General features: G+C 36.7%; 1 protein-coding gene across 2 annotated transcripts in view; it reads left to right on the forward strand.

Moving 5' to 3' along the window:
- The first annotated feature begins 359 nt into the window (after window positions 1-359).
- MAN1A2 (mannosidase alpha class 1A member 2) overlaps window positions 360-19,099 on the forward strand; it is a 168,465-nt gene continuing 149,725 nt past the window's right edge. Inside the window, exon 1 of one of the 2 annotated variants that reach the window (XM_050779005.1) lies at window positions 360-1,443. In XM_050779005.1, the coding sequence (XP_050634962.1) occupies window positions 1,142-1,443 (302 nt within the window). In that variant the 5' untranslated portion in view covers window positions 360-1,141. Of the gene's footprint in view, window positions 1,444-6,141; window positions 6,639-19,099 lie in introns of those variants that run through there. The other variant, XM_050779009.1, reaches the window with a different exon arrangement.

Here is a 19,099-nt window from a genome sequence, read left to right on the forward strand (position 1 = left end):
CAGAGCGAGCAGCTGCGAGCCACCGGAGGCGGCGCGAAAGAGGCCCCCGCGGCCGGGCAGGAAGGAGACGCGGACGACCTCTGCCTGCCCGAGGCGCGGCTGCTCCCGCGCGCCCCGGGCCTCCTGCCGCTCCAGGGCTGAGTGAGGAATGAGCCAGCGCCTGCCCTGGGCTCTCGGAGCGTGGGCCGCGGCTCGGCTTCTTAGGCGCGGGGGCTCGGCCACTGCGGCCGACGGCCTAGCTCGGAGAGCACGCGCCGAGGTTCACTGAACCGGCCACGGAGAGGAGGAGGAGGAGGAGGAGGTAGCGGAGGAGGAGCTCGGCGGGGGCGGCCGCCGCGCTTCCCCTCCCCCGGTACACGCCAGGGCTTCTCAGTGGCCGCTGGAGCAGGAAGTTCCGCTCCCTGACAGACTCGTGCGGTAGCAACAGCGGCGGCGGCCGCAGCGGCTGGCCGGGCTCAGGTATTTCGGACGCGATTGCCCTTCGCGCCACCCGTCGAGTGGGCAGCCTCAGAACTCAGCCGGGCGCCGGGCTCCTGCCAGGCAGCGCCGGGAAGCGCGGGCGGCCGAGAACTCCTTCCTGCTACTTCGCCCAGCGCCCCTGCTTCGGCTTCCCAGCGAGGTGGGAGACCTTCCTCCCTGTTTGCAGACGTCCGTGGGAGACCCTTATATTTTTCACCGCTAAGGTTAAGAGATTCTGGAATAGAAGCGTCGGAGGAGATCAAGTGAACCTTCTACAACTCCTCGGATGTCGCCACGCTCCCTTTCGGGGCGGAAGACTACGTTTGAGCATCTCACCGAGGTGCAGGAATGGAAGAACCCACCTTGCAGCTTTTCTGCAGTGTGGCTTGCCTGATCTACCCCTGGGAATGAAGAGGAGGCTTGTAATAACCCAGTGCAGTACAGATGTTAAAGAGGATATCGCAGAACCTAAACTTGTGATCGTTTGTGGGAGGTCACACACGTTTCTGAGTGGAAATGGACGGGCGTGAACGACGTGCCCTCTTAAAAAGCACAACAATCCTTTAAGAGGAGCGAAATTGAGTTTTCCCATTTCGGCCAAGATTTTGAAGACAGTTCAATGTATTGTACGTTTGACATAAGATGAGAACTTTCTAAGGTATTCTCTCCGAGAGCGTAAACGATGACTACCCCAGCCCTGCTGCCCCTCTCTGGACGTAGGATACCACCTCTGAACCTGGGGCCGCCCTCCTTCCCACATCACAGGGCTACCTTGAGACTTTCTGAGAAGTTTATTCTTCTCCTTATTCTTAGTGCCTTCATCACCCTGTGTTTTGGGGCATTCTTTTTCCTTCCAGACTCTTCAAAACACAAACGCTTTGATTTGGGTTTAGAAGATGTGTTAATTCCACATGTAGATGCCGGTAAAGGGGCTAAAAACCCTGGAGTCTTCCTGATCCATGGACCCGATGAACATAGACACAGGTTTGTTTATTTCAGAAGTTCTGGTACTAACATTTGGCAGAGCAAGGTACGGTGATTGGATCGAATCTGTCTTTTTTTTTCTCCTTGCAGTAAAATGTAATTTTCCGAGTCGTAGGAATTGTATTGTTACTTCAACACAGGCTGAATAAAACCATAGACTGGAGGGACTCATAGAGTCCTATCTAAGTCGTTCTTCTCTTTGGTTTTATATAAGAAAAACATTTGGGTTCAGAGTTGTGTCTAATGTGGACATCTGGGAAGGGAGGTACGAAAACTTAACCTAAAGAAATGGTGACATAAGCTGTGCCTGCATTTATTAAGAACGTGTTGCAGTCAGTCATTTGTGCCACCATGTGAAATCAAAGCATTGAACCTTGACAGCTCTTTTGGGTTTGCTCTCCCAGAGGGCTCTCGTTTTCTGGCTTGTAGTTGAAGCTTAGTAGTGAATCTTAGCCTTTTAGGATGACAAACGTGGGCAGAATATACCTGTCATTTCTTAACGTGAAAATATCCTGGTTTTTGTTCTTTTTTTGGGGATGTGTGTTGGTGCTCTATATGAAATCAGTTAAAAGGTATTGAATCCTAAGTTATTGCACTTTGTGAGGCTTGTAGACAAGACTTACTTTTGTAAAATTTAATTTTGCTCTCTCTTTTAATGTAATAGATGGACTGTGTCAAGCAGCTGTTAGAATTTGGTTGATTAAGGGGTTCACATTCTTTCAGATCACTAAATCTAAAGTGAGCTCTGGGGAGAGCATAGCCAAACTAGGATAAAATGGGAGCTTTAGTTACAATTTTCATAATTTTTATATTTGTACTCAAAAGAAGAGTTTGGGAAAGTAGTTGACTTTTCTTAAACCTGCCATCTTTTCCCTGTTTCTTAAAATAATTCTTGAGTATGTGGGAAAAAAATCATATGCTTGAATTCAGTTCCCATCTGATGATAGTTTTAACTTTTTGTCAAGCACCGAAAAAGCTTAGGTTCACATATGAGCCTACATTAAGTATTTGGGAAAATGCACTGTTTTATGAGAACTGGTTTTTCTTTTTTTCTCAACCTAGTTAATTCATTACTTGTGTGATGGTTCTTTGACTTTTGGGTGAACTTTATGGAGTAGTTGTTAATTTGGAATTTTTCCCATTTTCAACTACTGTACTGGATTTCTTTCTTTAATTTTACCCTGTGTGTGTTGTGACTTTAAGAATAAACACTAACATGATCTGTGAAATATGTTATTGAAAAATTAACAGTGAAAGTAGTTTTCCTTGAAAATCTTATTTCCCATGATATTTGTATAACCTATGAAATATATTGAGAAAATGTGTTAAGGCTGTTTTTAGAGCTGTTTCACAGCACTCACACATTAACATTACTTAGCTCTATTATTAATAGTATCTGTCATGTACTAAGCAGTTTAAAAAACACATTTTGCATGGTCTAAAAGATTAAAATATGACCACATTTTAGTTGAAAAACATTTACACAAAAATTCTCAGTAAATGGAGTTAAAATATGAAATTTGAATGAAAATACAGATATGTGCCTTTCATTCACATTTTTAATAGTCTGTATAAATAGTGTAAACAAGAATTCTTAAATTTATAAAGCCCTTGGATATATATGCATATGTATTTAGCTATCTAAAACTACTGGGTTCCTGAGTTTGGAATGAGAGATTGGTTATTTTTCTGATAGCAAGGAGTGGTTTGTGAGCCATGCCCTGAGTTTTGGCTAGTAAGAGTCTGGATAGCAAGAGATACATGTGAGTCTGGATAGATTCTAATGCAGTTTTTGGAATCTGTTCGGTTCCTGAGTTTTGGAAAATGAGAATTCAAATAGAGTTCAGGTAGCAAAGGATCCTTGTATTATTTCTTTATATTTCTGTGGTTATATCAGTTTACATTTGTTTTAGCGTATTATTTGCTGTTGTTTACTGTATCAGAAAAGAGTCTGTAGTAATAAACTTTCTTTTACTTTGAGCAAAGAAATACATTTTAAATTAAGTGTATGTTTCAAATGTGGAAACAAAATATCAAATGTATAAACATTAACTTATTTAAAAATAACTCAGAAAAATAGCATTTTTACAGTTGGTACTAAGATCCTACGTATTTTGGGTATGGGTCAGACCTTACCTAATTTAGAAAAAACAAATTGTCAGTTTATCTTAATTTAGTGTGTGTGCGTGTAAGGGTACGGGATAGAGAGCTGAGGAATGTTACTTTAACTGATAAATAATGGAAAATAAGTCATGGCCACGATTTCTTATTTGCAGTACTTAAGAGATACTTGTTTAGTTAGTATTTCTTTATTAATAGATTAGTGTAATAATTTGGTGTTTAAGTTCTGGAGTCAGACAGTATAGATTCATACCCTAGTTTGCCACTGATTAGATTTATGATACTGAGAAATTTTGAAACTGTGTTGTTTCCTTTGTATGCTAGTGGCATGTATCTACTGTACAGATTGTTTTATTGAAAGAGATAGTACATGCAAAGCACTTAACATGGTTCCTGACATTTAGTAAATGATCAATAAATGTTTATTATCATCATCAGTGATTATAACTGTAATGGAATATTTTTATTTGGAACCTACTTTCCTTTAAATACTGTATATTTTCTGAAAAGTTGGGTACAGTTTGATTAATATTTAAATGTATATACTAGAATCTTACTGTCTAAAGGAACATTTTATAACCGGTTAGCAACAAATGTGTGCCTACTGTGGCAGGCCCTGCTTTTATGGAACTTTCCATCTAGGGAGAGATGATGGGCATTAAATAAATAATTTTGATTTTGAGGTGTGATGAATGTTATGAAGTTGTACTCAGTGCTATCAGAGCATGTAATGAGTGACTTGGTCTATGGAGTTTGGGGTGGAGGGGCAGTGGCAATAAGGAAGACTTCGTTGAGGAAGTGTGCCTCAGAAACATAGAATGAGTAGGAGACCACTTAGTGAAGTGGAATTGGAGGTTGAGGGGAGTTATGGTCAAAGCGGAAGACACAACATGTGTGAGAGCCCTAAGGCAAAAAAGCTTGGCATCACTGAGGATCTGAGAAATGTTAAGTATAGCTGTTGCAGAGTGTGTGGATCTAGGTGATGAGACTAGATGAGAGGTCAGGTTTGGCCTGCTTACAAGTTTTTTGTCCTCCTTCTTGTTGTTACAAAAGTTCGAATTAGTTGTCAGCATTCACAGTTTGGGAGATTTCATGTAGAAGTCTGGATTTCTGATTTCTCTTGAAAAATTAGAGGTTATTATCCAATGTATTTTCAGATGGTAATATTCAAGCCACAATGTAGTAGCGGCTGCTCCCTCTAGAGGGGGCATGTGCCACTCAGAGTGCGAAATAAGTAAATATAAATGAATCGATATTTAACCTGGTTTTTGTTGAGTTTGCAAATTCTAGTCAGGATTCTAGACAGTTTGTAGTTAAGTATTTTGGTCTTTATCATAAATACTAAGAGAAGTTATTGAAGGATTGTAATAAAAGCAAGAGAATGACATGATCACTTTAAACTAAAAAAAATTAATCACTTTGGTTGCAGTGATTACTTACTGGATGGTGAGAAGCAGGAGGATAACAAGTTAAGAGGAGGTCTGGGTCACAGAGGATATATTGGCTTAGAGGACAGTGGTGATAGTGGAGAATGAGATAAATTAGTGGAGAAAGGTGGTTGATTCAAGAGGGGTTAAACTATTAAGTTTCACAGAAAATGGTGGTTGGTTAAATATGGGGCTAAAGTAGAAAGAAAAGAGAGTCCAAGATAAATTCTAGGTTTCTGGGTGACATGGCCATGGATTAGTAAGAAATATATACTATATTTAATTAATGCTTTAATTTATATTAGTGGTATTACATGAATTTAGTATATTTTCATGAGGAAACCAATATATTACTTTCTATTAAGTAGTTCATAAATAATCCAGAAATTTCAAGCACTATAGATACACTTTATAGATAAGGACATATTAAATGTGTAGTTTGGTTTTAATTATGGTTATTTATAGTATCTATGATTTTGCAGTACCCAAAACCAGAAGTTGTTATAATATACATGTTGTTATATGCTGATATACATAAAGTAATATACATAAAGTATACTTTGTGTACATAATAGATCTCAAGAATTAAAAACTTTTTTTTAAAAACTGACATCTATTTTATATAATGGCATTATATAAATGGGCTTTGTGAGTTTAAAAAAAAAAAAGAAAAACCCAGCTTATGAGCTGTTTATTTGAATAGCTAATAAGTTTCACCCTCCAGTGAGAATTTTGTTAGTCTGAATTGAATACTTGAGGGTCAGGTATATGTCTACCTTTGATAGTTTCCTCAAAGGGGAAGAATATAAGCATTGGAGTTATAAATAAGGCTGCATCTTAATTCTGCTAACTAGCTGTGTGACATTGTGCTAGACGTAATCACTCAAACCTGTGCGCTGTCCAATACCACAGCCACTAGTTGTATATGACTCTTGCACTTAAAATGTGGCTAATCCAGGCTGCAGTGTGCTTTAGTGAGTTTCTCAAGTTCTTTATGTCATGATTTGTGTTTTTTTGCTTGATTCAGTTTTATTACAAGGGTAGAGATTTCAAATCTCACTATTGCAATTTTAATTTTCTTGTCATCTTTCTTTGTCTCATCCCTCTTCTAGACCTTTTTTTCTTTTCTATACTGTTTTTTATTTGGGGCTTTCTGCTCCAATGTGGGCAACGTCACATTGTTTCATCCTCTAATAAGTCCGCTGGGTGTTCCATTTCCCTTATAAATTGCTCATGATTCTTTTTCCCACTTCCGTTTACTCAGACATGAATTATTGTGAGGTCTGTTTATATTTGACATTTGTCAACAACAGACTGGTGTAGATGCCTTTGCTGCATTTCTTTGGTCCACTCGTATACTGAATGAATACCCTTTTCATCTTTTGTAGTTGGAGAGAACAAATTGATCTATATAGCTCTCAGTCTAGTTTCCTCTGTTATAATGGTAGCCTCTTCAGTAGTCTCAACTGTTTTGGTGCTAGAATAGGGTTTTGTGTAATTCCCAAACTCAGGGTACATTTAGAAGTGTGGACAGTCACTGAGATTCTTTTTGTCTTGCCTCTTATCACACAGAATGCAGTTGCTCATCAAACTTCACTCGCACAAATACTCCAAGAGTTGCTCTTCTGACAAAATGTAGCTAAAAAGGTAAGAGTTAGGAAGGAACTGTGTGGAAAGGGAGATTGAACTGCATGGAGGTCTCTGTCCCATTTTCTCATCGAGACAGAACATTCGGTCCTTGAGATAGGGTACAATTGGGATAAGGTAATAGTTTGGACATTTTTTGTTTCATGAAGTAAGGCGTTGTTCTGGAAAATCTAGATTTTTTTTTTAGTAAGCTCTTTCAGATTCTGACAGTAGCTTCGTGATGGCTCTTAATTTTTTTGACAGTCTGAGTTTTCATCATTTTCTGTGCCTTTCACAGATACAGTAATTTAGAAGAGGCTGTATATTCTGGGGCGGCTTATCAGATAACATTTTGTATACGCTTGTTTAAAGTCTGATTTTGATTTGAAACAAAATAACAGTGACTTTGCTTTTATTAGTTCAGCATTATAAAGTCACTGAATATCTCAGTATGTTTCATTCTTCTCAGAAATGAGGAGTATTATTATGGCATAGTTAAAATGCAGAATGCCAAAGTGTGAGTCCTGATTTTCATGTAGGTCAGTGAGGGTTGGACATTTCAGGAGGTGACATAATGTGTAATGTCCATAATAAGTGAAAAGTATTTATTGGATGTAGTTAAATGTTTCAGGGAATTCAAAATGGTTCAAGTACTAGTTTATTTGCTCTAAAAGCTATAATACTTTTACACAGTTTCTCTTGGGTTTTATAAGAAGATTTTCAGGGCTATGAAATATTTATTTTCTCTTGTTAATACTTCTTTTGGGCTTTCTTGATAAAATGTCAAATTCACAATCTCAGAATATTCCTCCAATATTATAATGGGTTTATATAGATTTAGTCTCTATAATATGTAGTTTGAGATTTTGTTTTCTACCATCGCTGTTTACTGTAAATGTTTGCTTGAATTACTTTGAGTTTTTTCACTTAATGTTATTTCTAATAGTGTTTCCTGATCTTCAGGTTCTTGTTAGTATTTTACTTGTTAACAGCTGAGGGTAGCCCACATCCACATGTCTTAGTCAATTTTTTTGTTGTTAGAATACCACAGACTGGTTAATTTATAAACAATAGAAATGTATTTGGCTCATGGTTCAGTAGATTGAGAAGTCCAAGAGCATGACACTGGCATCTATCTGATGAAGACCTTCTTGCTGTGTCATCCCATGGAGAAAGGTGGAATGGCAAGAGAGTGAGTGAGAGAGAGCAAGAGGGAAGTGGGCAGAAATCATCCTTTTATCAGGAACCCACTCCTGTGACAGTGGCATTAATTCATGAGGGCTCAGCCCCCAGGACATAATCACCTCTTAAAGGTCTTACCCCTCACCACTGTTGCCACTGTTGCGTGGGGATTAAGTGTCCAACACATGAACTTTGAGGAAGACACATTCAAACCGTAACATCACGTATAGACTTGCTCTCTTACCTCCCCTGTCATTAGGTAGTTTTTCTTTTTTTTTAATCTTTCTCATGTATTGTTCATGATTGCATAAAGTGTTTTACAATCATTTGCTTACGTATCTGTCTCTTTCAATAGAAGATGTACTCCTTGAGAACAAATTACTATATTTTATTTATGTTTGTGTCTCCAGTGTTTGAAGTACATTTGGTCCTTAATAAAATTATATGCCTGTTGAATGAATGTTGTCCATGGCAAGGTAACAAATTCCATGAGAGAAAATATAAACAAAATACCAGGAAGTGTTGAGAAATAAGATGCGAAAGCAGAGGGAATGATGTCTTAAAGTGAGAATACGTTCTTTAATAAAGGCCCTTTATAAAAAATAATAAGATCAGGAATAATTTGTGTTTTCCGTATTTAGAACATACTCTTTTAAATGTATCTAAAATATTTTGCATGCCCCCACATGGAAGTTTTTCTTATTTAGGAAAAAAGGAAGAAAATAATAGAGAATATATGATGAGGGTTTTCGTATATTTTCTTTAATCTTTATGTCAGATTTGTAAGTTAGGTATTAATAATTTTTTTTTTTTTTTTTTTTGAGACAGGGTCTCATTCTGTGGTCCAGGCTGGAGTGCAGTGGCACAATTATAGTTCACTATAGTCTCAAACTCCTATGCTGAAGTGATCCTCCTGTCCCAGCCTTCTGAGTAGCTGAAACTATGGGCATGAGTTGGGACTACAGGTGTAAGCAACTACGCTAGGCTAAATTTTAATTTTTGTAGAGATGGGGTCTTACTTGTTGCCCAGGCAGGTCTCAAACTCCTGCGTTTAAGCAATCCTTTTACCTTGGCCTCCCAAAGTGTTGGGATTACAGGTGTTAGCCACTGCACCCAAACGAATCTTGTTTTTACAGATATGGATACTTTCAAATGGAGCTCATGCTTAAGATTGGAAAGTTGGTAACGCAGAAGCTAAGTATCTTCTAGAAATCAGTAGTACATGGTAAACATTAATTGATTTTTTTTTTTTAAGTGAAAGCAAGTTTATTAGAGGAGGAAAGAAACAAAGGATGGGCTACTCCATAGACAGAGCAGCCAATTTATTTTTAACTGGGCAAATGTTTTGTTTACTATTGTTTGAAAATTATAGAAATATTTAACTTATATAGGAGGCAGAGGTGGGAGGATTGATTGCTTGAGGTCAGGAGACTAGCCTGGGCAGCATAGTGAGACCCTGTCACTGCACACGCTTGCACACGCACACACATGCACACAGCTGGGCATGGTGGTTGGTGCCTGCCTTTAGTCAGAGGCTGAGGTGGGAGGATCACTTGAGCCCAGGAGTTCGAGGCTGCAGTTAGCTATGATTGTGTCCCTGCATTCCAGCCTGGGAGACAGAGACTCTGCCTCTTTAAAAAAAATTAACTTCTGGTTTGGGCTGACTCCACATATTTCTTGGATAGGAAAATCATATTGCTACTTTTATTTTCCCTAGTTGTGCAAATTCTGTCAGAAAAGTTTATTTTCACTGCTGTTGAATTTTTGCTAGAACTTTATTCCTGTCGGAACATGGTTGTAATGAAGTCTGCACTGGAGTTTTATTTTCAGATTGGGTATTAGGATTTGTCATTAAAAAAAATCTCCTTCAAAGAGGAGTCTTTCCAAATATCTGTTTTTGAATTTAATATAGACCATAAGGAAGACTTCATTATATATTAGAAAGAACATTGGACTCAGTGTTAAGAGACAGGGGCTTTAGTTTCACCATTGTCCTTAGTTGTTGAAGTATATTTAGATAAGCTATTCAATTTCTCTGTGCCTTGATGTTCTTATTTATGAAATGAGGGAATTGATTGAATCTTTAAAGATTTTTTTTCTAGCTCATGCATATGAAATATAAGTAATTTTATGAAGTAGGGAACTGAAGAGTGTGCAGTAATTTAGTTCATACGTCTCAAATATTACAAAGATAAAATGGATTCTACTAAAGGAATTAGTCTTTTTTGTATATAAAAATTAGTTTAAAATCACTTTAGAAATGACTAAAATTTATTTACATCATAATATGATTATTTACATAATGAAATCTATACCAATTTAAAATGTGAAAATGAATGAAATGACTTTTATACATTATTGTTTCTCATTAGTTTAAAAGTATAGTTTATTGAGCATTTTACATGCCAGCCTGAAAGTAGTGGGTATATTTACAAAATTGTTTTCGGGTGTCATTTCTTGAGCCCAGTTATCAATTACACATCCTCACCTGTTACCTAAGACTTTAGGATAGATTCTGTGGAAAACAGTCCTTGACTGAGGCCTCAGACCCTTTGAAGGCTGTTACTACTCCTGTGGCACAATTTTCTTTGATTTAAGGCGATAATTTCCTTTTTTAAAAAATGTTATTTTATTTTTATTTTTTAACAAAACACACCTGTCATGGGAAGGACTATAATTTTCTAACCTTAATACTGAGAGCTACCACTGAAAGTGTTCTCTCCTGTTCTCCATATCTTAAGAACAACTTTTGGTACAAGTTATACAAGTAGTTTTTTTTTAAAAAAAGAGGAAATTAAGTAATCTGGAGATTACAAAGAACAATGCAGGTGTTGTGTTTCCTTTTGACTTTTTAAAATGATCAACCTATTACGTATATCTCTTGGCCTCCCCTTAGTGATATTGCTGTTACCATTAAAAAATATTAGCCACAATCATTTATTCAGCAAGTGTTTTCGGTATTATGTACCAAGCATTTTGCTAAGTATTGGAGATTATTAGTGAATGTTACAGAAGATTAATTTTGTCTATTGAAAAATTAAGATCTTAGACTCACATCTTAATATTTTTCTTAAAGTGTATTATTGTGTTTGGAGCCAGATTCCAGGAGTCTTAGATATACCTTTCCACCTATGGGAGGTTCTGGTACAGGCATTTAGGTCATTGGCATTTTTTAAGAATTCAGATAAGTTACTGGTTTATCTTTCCCCATTTTTGTTTTTTTTTTCCTAAGATGTATTTAATATCATTAATTTATGGTTTTTTTTTTTTTTTTGTTTTGTTTTGTTTTGAGATGGAGTCTCGCTCTGTTGCCCTGGCTGGAGTGCAGTGGCATGATCTCGGCTCACTGCAAGCTCCGCCTCCTGGGTTCACGCCGTTCTCCTGCCTCAATCTCCCGAGTAGCTGGGACTACAGGTGCCTGCCACCACGCCCGGCTAATTTTTTGTATTTTTAGTATAGACGGGGTTTCACCGTGTTAACCAGGATGGTCTTGATCTCCTGACCTTGTAATCTACCCGCCTCAGCCTCCCAAAGTGCTGGGATTACAGGCGGGAGCCACTGCACCTGGCCCTAATTTATGTATTTCTAACATACGGTCTGGGTTATCTGGTATAAGGAAAATGGATGCTGCGGTCAAGAATAGGTTGAGGCAGACATCCGGTCCAGCATGACTCAGGAAGTTTGGAGTGCAGGCGTACAACTCTGCTTATTATGTAACCATGCCATGTGAGGCGTATTAGGTGATCACCCATGTGTGTTTGTGCTTGGCTTGGAGCCACTGTTGTCTGTGAAAGGTATAATTACCCTGTTAACATGGTACATAAGGCTCGTGCCAAGGCTCGCTCATCCCTAGAGAGAGAGAGAGAAAAAAAAACCATGTTGATACTGTCTATGATTCCTCTAGTGTTTTTCCAACTACCTGCCACTCACCCGCCAACTCTCCTCAGACCTCAGTTAGAACCTGACATCTGGAAATAAGAGACAAATATTTTGAAGCTTTTTGATAAGGAATCAGGCTTTGGCATCTGGAAAGAATGCCTGACATTGTGTGAAGTTGAGATCTGGTACATTTGTATGTACAGTTGGCCCTCTGTATCCATAGGTTCCACATGTGCGGATTCAACCAACTGCAGGTTGAAAATATTCAGAAAAAATTTAAAAAGATGATTATGTTTGTACTGAACATGTACAGACTATTTTTTCTTGTCATTATTTCCTAAAGAATACAGTATAACCACTATTTACATAGCATTTATGTTATATTAGGTATTATAAGTAATCTAGAATTATTTTAAAGTATGGGAGAGGATGTACGTGGGTTATATGCAAATACCACACTATTTTATATGAGACTTAAGTATTTGTGGGTTTTGGTTTCCAAAGGAGGTCCTGGAACCAATTCCTCATGGATATCAAGGAACAACTGTGTTTATATTTAGCCATATATGCATATATGTATTTACATATGGCTATATATGGTTATATCTGTATGTTTATAATGTTATACATGACTTTTTTCCAATTGGCAGTCAGGTGGCATCTGATACAGAGTTTGTATGTGTTTGGTATATATCTGTTAAATATAATAAATGAGAATTATTTTTCTATTTGTGATGTCATTAATAAATATGTTTTCGTGACTAGATTTTTTCCCTCTACATAAGAAGGTGGTAACACCCTGGGTAAGGTGAACATTGAGCCTCTGGCTCCTTTTGAGTGCTGTTGGTATTAATGTAAATTAATGGAATTTTCATAAAGTGCAATTTACTTACATCAACTAATTTATAGTGCATATTCTTTGATGCAGCAATTCTTCTAGGGATTTATCCTTGGGAAATTCTCACATCAGTGCACAAAGAAATGTTCAAGAATGTCCCCTGAATCTATAACATGACATATTGTAAATGACCTAGATGTCTGTCAGCAGGGGATTAGTTAAATAAATGATATATCCTATCCCAATATTTACAAAGGGTTTTTTTGTTTTTGTTCATTTTGTTTTTGGTGCTGTGAATCTCTCTGGTTACTCCCAAAAGCACCACACTGTTTTAATTTAAAGGTTATTGGCTTACGCCTGTAATCCCAGCACTTTGGGAGGTCAAGGTGGGCGGATCACGAGGTCAGGAGATCGAGACCATCCTGGCTAACGTTGTGAAACCCCGTCTCTACTAAAGATACAAAAAAAATTAGCCGGGCGTGGTGGCAGTTGCCTGTAGTCCCAGCTACTCGGGAGGCTGAGGCAGGAGAATGGCGTGAACCCAGGAGGCAGAGCTTGCAGTGAGCCAAGATCACGCCACTGCACTCCAGGACCTGGGCAACAAGAGGGGTCTCCTGTCTCAAAAAAAAAAAAAAAAAAAAAAAAAAAAAAAAAATTAAAAAAGTTATAAGTGTACATAAGTCTTAATGGATAATATTACTGAATGTCAGTGTAACTGCTAGTTAGCTTTGTCAAATCTTAACATTTTCTTATTTTAGCTGAAGATTACCCTTCTTGAGGTAAATTCCTAAACTGAGTTGAACATTGTCATTCTCATTACATGGTTTTATATTTCCATAATGTGTATTTGTTGATAAAATTATATACAGTTTTTCATGTTTTTAAACATTATGTATCATTCTGCAAGTTGTTTTCCCCTTTGTGTTATCTTTACAATTTGATGTTTGGGCTCTGGTTCAATTATGTAATTATCCACCTATTCAATGATTAAACCTCAAGTTATTTGTATATTCCCCTGTTGATAGATTTTTAGTTTTTTGTTGTGGTGGTGGGTGTTGTTGCAGAAACATTCTGTACATATGTTCTTGGGCGCATGTGTTTTTTTCCAAGGTAAAAATTTAGAACTGTAATTACTGGGTTGTAGGGTATGTTTATGGTTGACTCTAAATTTTTTTGTTTATAGCCCCTGAAGTGGTTATTATACCAGTTTATACTTCCACCTGTGTCTTAACAAGCCATGATACTGTTAGACTTTAAAACTCTTTTCCAGCCTGACGTCAATTTGTTTGTACTTCCCTGATTACTAATGAAGTGAAATATGTATTTTTAACATATTTATTGGCTGTTTGAGTTTCTTAATCTTTGATGCTTGTTCAATTTTTTTTGCTAGTTTTCTTTTGGGTCATTGCCTTTTTCTTATTTATTTGTAGAAGTTATTGCACATTCTGGATGAATTCTGTGTTAGTTAATATGCATTACATGTTTCCTCCTGTGAGTACCTTATTTTTATATTTGTTTATGATGTTTTTATTTTTACACAAGTTTGAAATTTTAATATATTTAAAATTGTTAATATTTTCGTCTATGGTCTCTACTCTGAAGTAACAGTTTCCTGTATTTTCACTTCTGGTAGTTGTAAAGTTTTGTTTTTCACACCTAGGGATTTAATCTACTTGTTGATTTTTGTGTATGATGAGGTGGGGACTGAGTTTATATTTTTCCATATGGGTATCTAGTTGTCCCTTTGTGACTTATTGAAGAGTCTGTTTTTTTTGTCATGGATTTGTAATGTCATTTCTGCAATATAAATTTTTTCATATATTCATAGATTTGTTTATGATTTCACTTGGCTCTTGTGTATATTTCTGTTGGAATAATGTGCCATTTTGTTAAGTATAGCCTTTAGATACATCTTGACATTAGATGGTGTGGGCTTTTCTACCTTGTTCTTCAAAATTTTTTGCCCTTAATTCTAAACTCTTTCATAAGCATTTTTTTTTTTTTAAATTCAGGTAAAGTTCATTTAACATAGAATTAATCATTTTAAAGTGAGCACTTAGTAGCATTTACAACGTTCACATGTTTGTGTAACCACCACCTCTATCTAGTTCAAAAACATTTTCGTTACTCCAAAAGGAAACTCTGTAACCATTAAGTGGTTACTCTCCACTCCCTTCTCCCTGCTTCCCCCCAGCCTCTGACAACCATCAATCTGCTTTTTCTATAGATTTACATGCTCTCCATATTTCACATAAATAGAATCATGCAATCTAAGACCTTTTTTGTCTGGGTTCTTTCACCTAGCATAATGTTTTTGAAGTTGATCACACTGTAACAGGTAACAGGTATTAGCACTTCATTTCTTTTTTATGGCTGAGTAATATGCCATTGTTTGTGTATATGTGATTTGTTTATACATTCATCTGCTGTTGGGCATTTGGGTTGTTTCTACCTTTTGGCTATTGTGAATAGTGTTGCTGTGAACATGTGTGTGCCTGTATTTGTTTTGAGTGCCTGTTTCCAGTTATCTTGGTTATATACCTAGGAATGGAATTACTGGGTTGTATGATAATTTATGCGTAGCTTTTTGAGGAACCACCAGACATTTCTGTAGCAGCTGAAATGTTTTATGTTTCCACCAGCAATATAGAGGTTCTAATTTCTTTATATTCTCTCTAATATTTATTCATTAAAAAATTATATCCATCCTAGTGTGTGTGAAGTGATATCTAATGATGAATGAATGAATAATGATGAATAGGAATGAATAATAATGTTGAACACATTTTCAGGTGCTTGCAGACCATTTGCATTTTTGAAGGAATGTCTATCCAGGCTTTGTCCATCTTTTAAATTGGTGGTTATGTCCTTTGCACAGAAGTTTTTAATTTTGGTGAAGTCCAATTTATCTGTTTTCTTTTGTTGCTTGTGCTGTGGGTGTCATATCCAAGAATCAATTGCCAAATCCAGAGTCATGAAGATTTACCCTAGAGTTTTTCTTAAAATTTTTAAGAAGAGTTTATGGTTTTAACTCTTATTTAGGTTGTTGATTCATGTTTAGTTAATTTTTGTGTATGGAGTGAGATAGAGGTCCAAATTAACTATTTTGTTAGTGGATATCTGTTTGTCACAGCACCATTTGTTGAAGAGACAGATTTTCCCCTATTGAATAATATTGGCACCCTTACTGAAAATCAATTGGCTATAGATGTATGGGTGTGTTTCTGGACATTCAGTTCTATTCCATTTATCTATGTGTGTCCTTATGCCAATATACACAGTCATGCTTAATGTAGCTTTGTAGCAAGTTTTGAAATTGAGAAGTGTTCCAGCTTTGTTAATCTTTTTCAAAATCGCTTTGGCTATTTGGAGGCCACTGACGGTTCCTTATGAATCTGAATATTGGCTTTTCAGTTTCTGCAAAAATGACTGTTGGAATTTTGATAGAGATTACATTGAATCTGTAGATTGTTTTGGTACTATTATCATTTTAATAAGAGTAAGTCCTCCAACCATGACCACAGGATATCTTTCCATTTTTGAGGTGTTCTTTAATTTTTCAGCAATGTTTGTATCAGCGTACAAATGTTTTACCTTCTTCATTAAATTTATTCCTAGGTATTTTGTTCTTTTGTATGGTATCAAAAATGCAATTGTTTTCTTAATTTTTTTTTGGGGTTTTTAAATTTCTGGTGTATAGAAGCACAACTAATTTTTAGTGTTGATGTTATGCACTGCAATTTGCTAAATTCACTTATTAGCTCTAGTAGTCATTTTATGAATTCATCGGGATTTACTAGATATAGGATCATGGCCATCTGTGAAATGAATTAAATTTACTTCTTCCTTTCCAATTCGGATGTCTTTTCTTTCTTTTTCTTGCCTTGCTCTTGCTAGAACTTCCAGTACAGTTTCAAATAGTAGTGGTGAAAATGGGCATCCTCGTCTTACTGCTTATCTTAGGGGCAGAGCTTTCTGTCTTTCACCATCAAGTATGATATTAGCTGTGAGTTTTTCATAAATGCCCTTTATCATGTTGAGGAAATTCTCTTCTATTTTTAGTTTGAGCATATGTCCCTTCACTCTATTAATGTGATACAGTACATTCATTGATTGATTTTCTTATGCCGAACCATCCCTGAATTTCTGGGATAAAGTCTACTTGCCTGTGCCTGTAGTTCTTTTAATATGCTGTTGGATTCACTTTGCTAGTATTTTGAGGATTTTTGCATCACTATTTATAAGAGATATTAGTCTGTAGTTTTCTTGCGATGTCTTTGGCTAGCTTTGGTATCAAGATAATTTCTGGCCTCGTAGAATGAATTAGGAAATCCTTCCTCTTCTGTTGTTTTTAGAAAAGCTTGAGAAGGATTGCTGTTAATCCTTCTTTAAAGGTTTGGCAGAATTCACCAGTGAAGCTATTTGGTTCTGGGCTTTTCTTTTTTGGGTGGTTTTGGATTCCTGATTCAGTCTCCTTACCTGTCACAAATCTATTCAGATTGTCTTCTTGAGTTAGTTTTTTTAGTCTGTTTTCAGGAATTTGTAACTTCATGTAGATTATCTAATTTTTTGATGAATAATTGTTTATAATATTCTTTAATTTTTTTTTTTTTTTTTTTTTTTTTTTTTTTTTTTTTTAGCGTTGGGGGTCTGTGTTGCCCAGGCTGGAGTGCAGTGGTTATTCACAGGTGTGATCATGGTGCACTGTGCACTGCAGCCTTGAACTCCTGGCCTTAGGCTGTCTTCCTGCCTCAACCTCTTGAGTAGCTGGGACTACAGGTGCACACACCAGACAAACCGGGCCATAAAATTCTCTTTTAATCTTTTATATTTCTGTAAGGTCAGCCACAGTGTCACCACTTTTATTTGTGATTTTAGTTATTTGCATCTTATCTGTTTTTTTCTTTGTCATCTAACCAGAGGTTTGTCAATTTTGTTGATCTTGTCGAAGAACCAACTTTTGGTTTCCTTAGATTTTCTCTCTTGTTTTTCTATTCTCTGTTTTATCACCACTCTAATTTTTCATGTTTTTGTCTGTTCTTCAGGTTATGGGCTTAGTTTGCACCTCTTTTTCTAATTCTTTAAGTTGTAAAGATTATTGATTTTAGATCTTTTAAACGTAGGTATTTACTACTATTAATTTTCCTCTGAGGATTGCTTTTGCTGCATCTCATAAGTTTTGGTATGTGTTTTTGTCTTCATTTATCTGTATTTTCTAATTTCCCATGTGATTTCTTTGACATATTGGTTGTTTAAGAGTGTGTTGTTTAATATTCACATATTTAAGATCTTTCATTTTCCTTCTATTATTAATATCTAACTTCATTTCATTGGGGTCAGGGAAGATACGTTGTATGATTTAATCTCTTTAAATTTATTGAGACTTATTTTGTGGCTCAAAATGTGGTCTGTCCTGGAGAATGTTTCATGTGCACTTGAGAAGAATGTCTGTTCTTCTATTACTGGGTAGGTGCTCTGCATATGTCGGTTAGTCTTCTCTTTCCTTATTGATCTTTCTAGATGTTTTAGCCATTATTGAAAATGAGGGTATTGAAGTTTCTGTTATTGTGACTTTGTCTGTTTCTCCCTTCATTTCTGACAATGATTTCTTCCTATATTTTGGGAGTTCTGTTGTTTAATGTATATGTTTATAGTTTTTATATGTTCTTAAATTGACTTCCATAAGTATTTTAGAATCAGGTTATCAAGATACCATCCTTGTGCCTTCAGGTTTCACTTTAGTGCTTTCTGTTGGTGGAACCTAGTAGGAAACCATCTGACAAAAGAAAGATGTAATTTGCAGAGTCTAAGCCCTAGCATCATGAGCTTAGATGACTGAATTTGGAATTATATAGAAGAGTGGATTTGGGGTTGAAAATTTTGGTTTACTTACTGATGCTTTCTGGCTGTCTGAATTTTAGTGTATGAACTTTGATTAGGTCTTGATAAGCAGTCAGTGGAACAGTCTATGAGGGACCTCTTCCTTGTAGAATTGGAATTGAATAGCCAGCAGCTCACCTCAGACAAAATGGATGCCTGTTGGAATGGGCCATTTCTCAGTAGAGCCTTGCAGAGTTTTATGACTTGTGTAGTCTGAGGTTTTTGCCCCAGGTGGATGAGCAGGAGGGCATCTTTCCAGTAGTAACAGAGACAAGCTCTCTTTACCTGTGCTGGAGGATATACCAGTTCTTAACTCAGTCATGTGATAGACTTGCCAGGAGAAGAACCTATATAGGTGAGTTCCTTGCTAGGTTCCAGGTCTCTTCCTAGATTCCTGACAGTGCCTTCTGTCTGAATGTGTAATAGTAATTGTGGGCTGATTGACTGCCTTCCTGCATTCCACTCTATTCTTATCTATAACATATTCAGAGTAACTTGGAGTTTTAATCATGTAGGTAGGATCCTTCTCTATTTTTCAGGGACGTTGTGATGGATTAGTTTTCTATTCTGTATTGTTTGACTTGCCTTAGCAAGAATTGAGGGGGCAGGGTGATGCGTTAAAGGCATGTGCTTAAGTTTTATTCCCAGAATACTTTTCCATTTGTATTACAAATAATTACAGGAGAGGAATCCTGGATACAGA

Source organism: Macaca thibetana, chromosome 1 (assembly GCF_024542745.1).
Source record: "Macaca thibetana thibetana isolate TM-01 chromosome 1, ASM2454274v1, whole genome shotgun sequence".
Lineage (NCBI taxonomy): Eukaryota > Metazoa > Chordata > Mammalia > Primates > Cercopithecidae > Macaca > Macaca thibetana.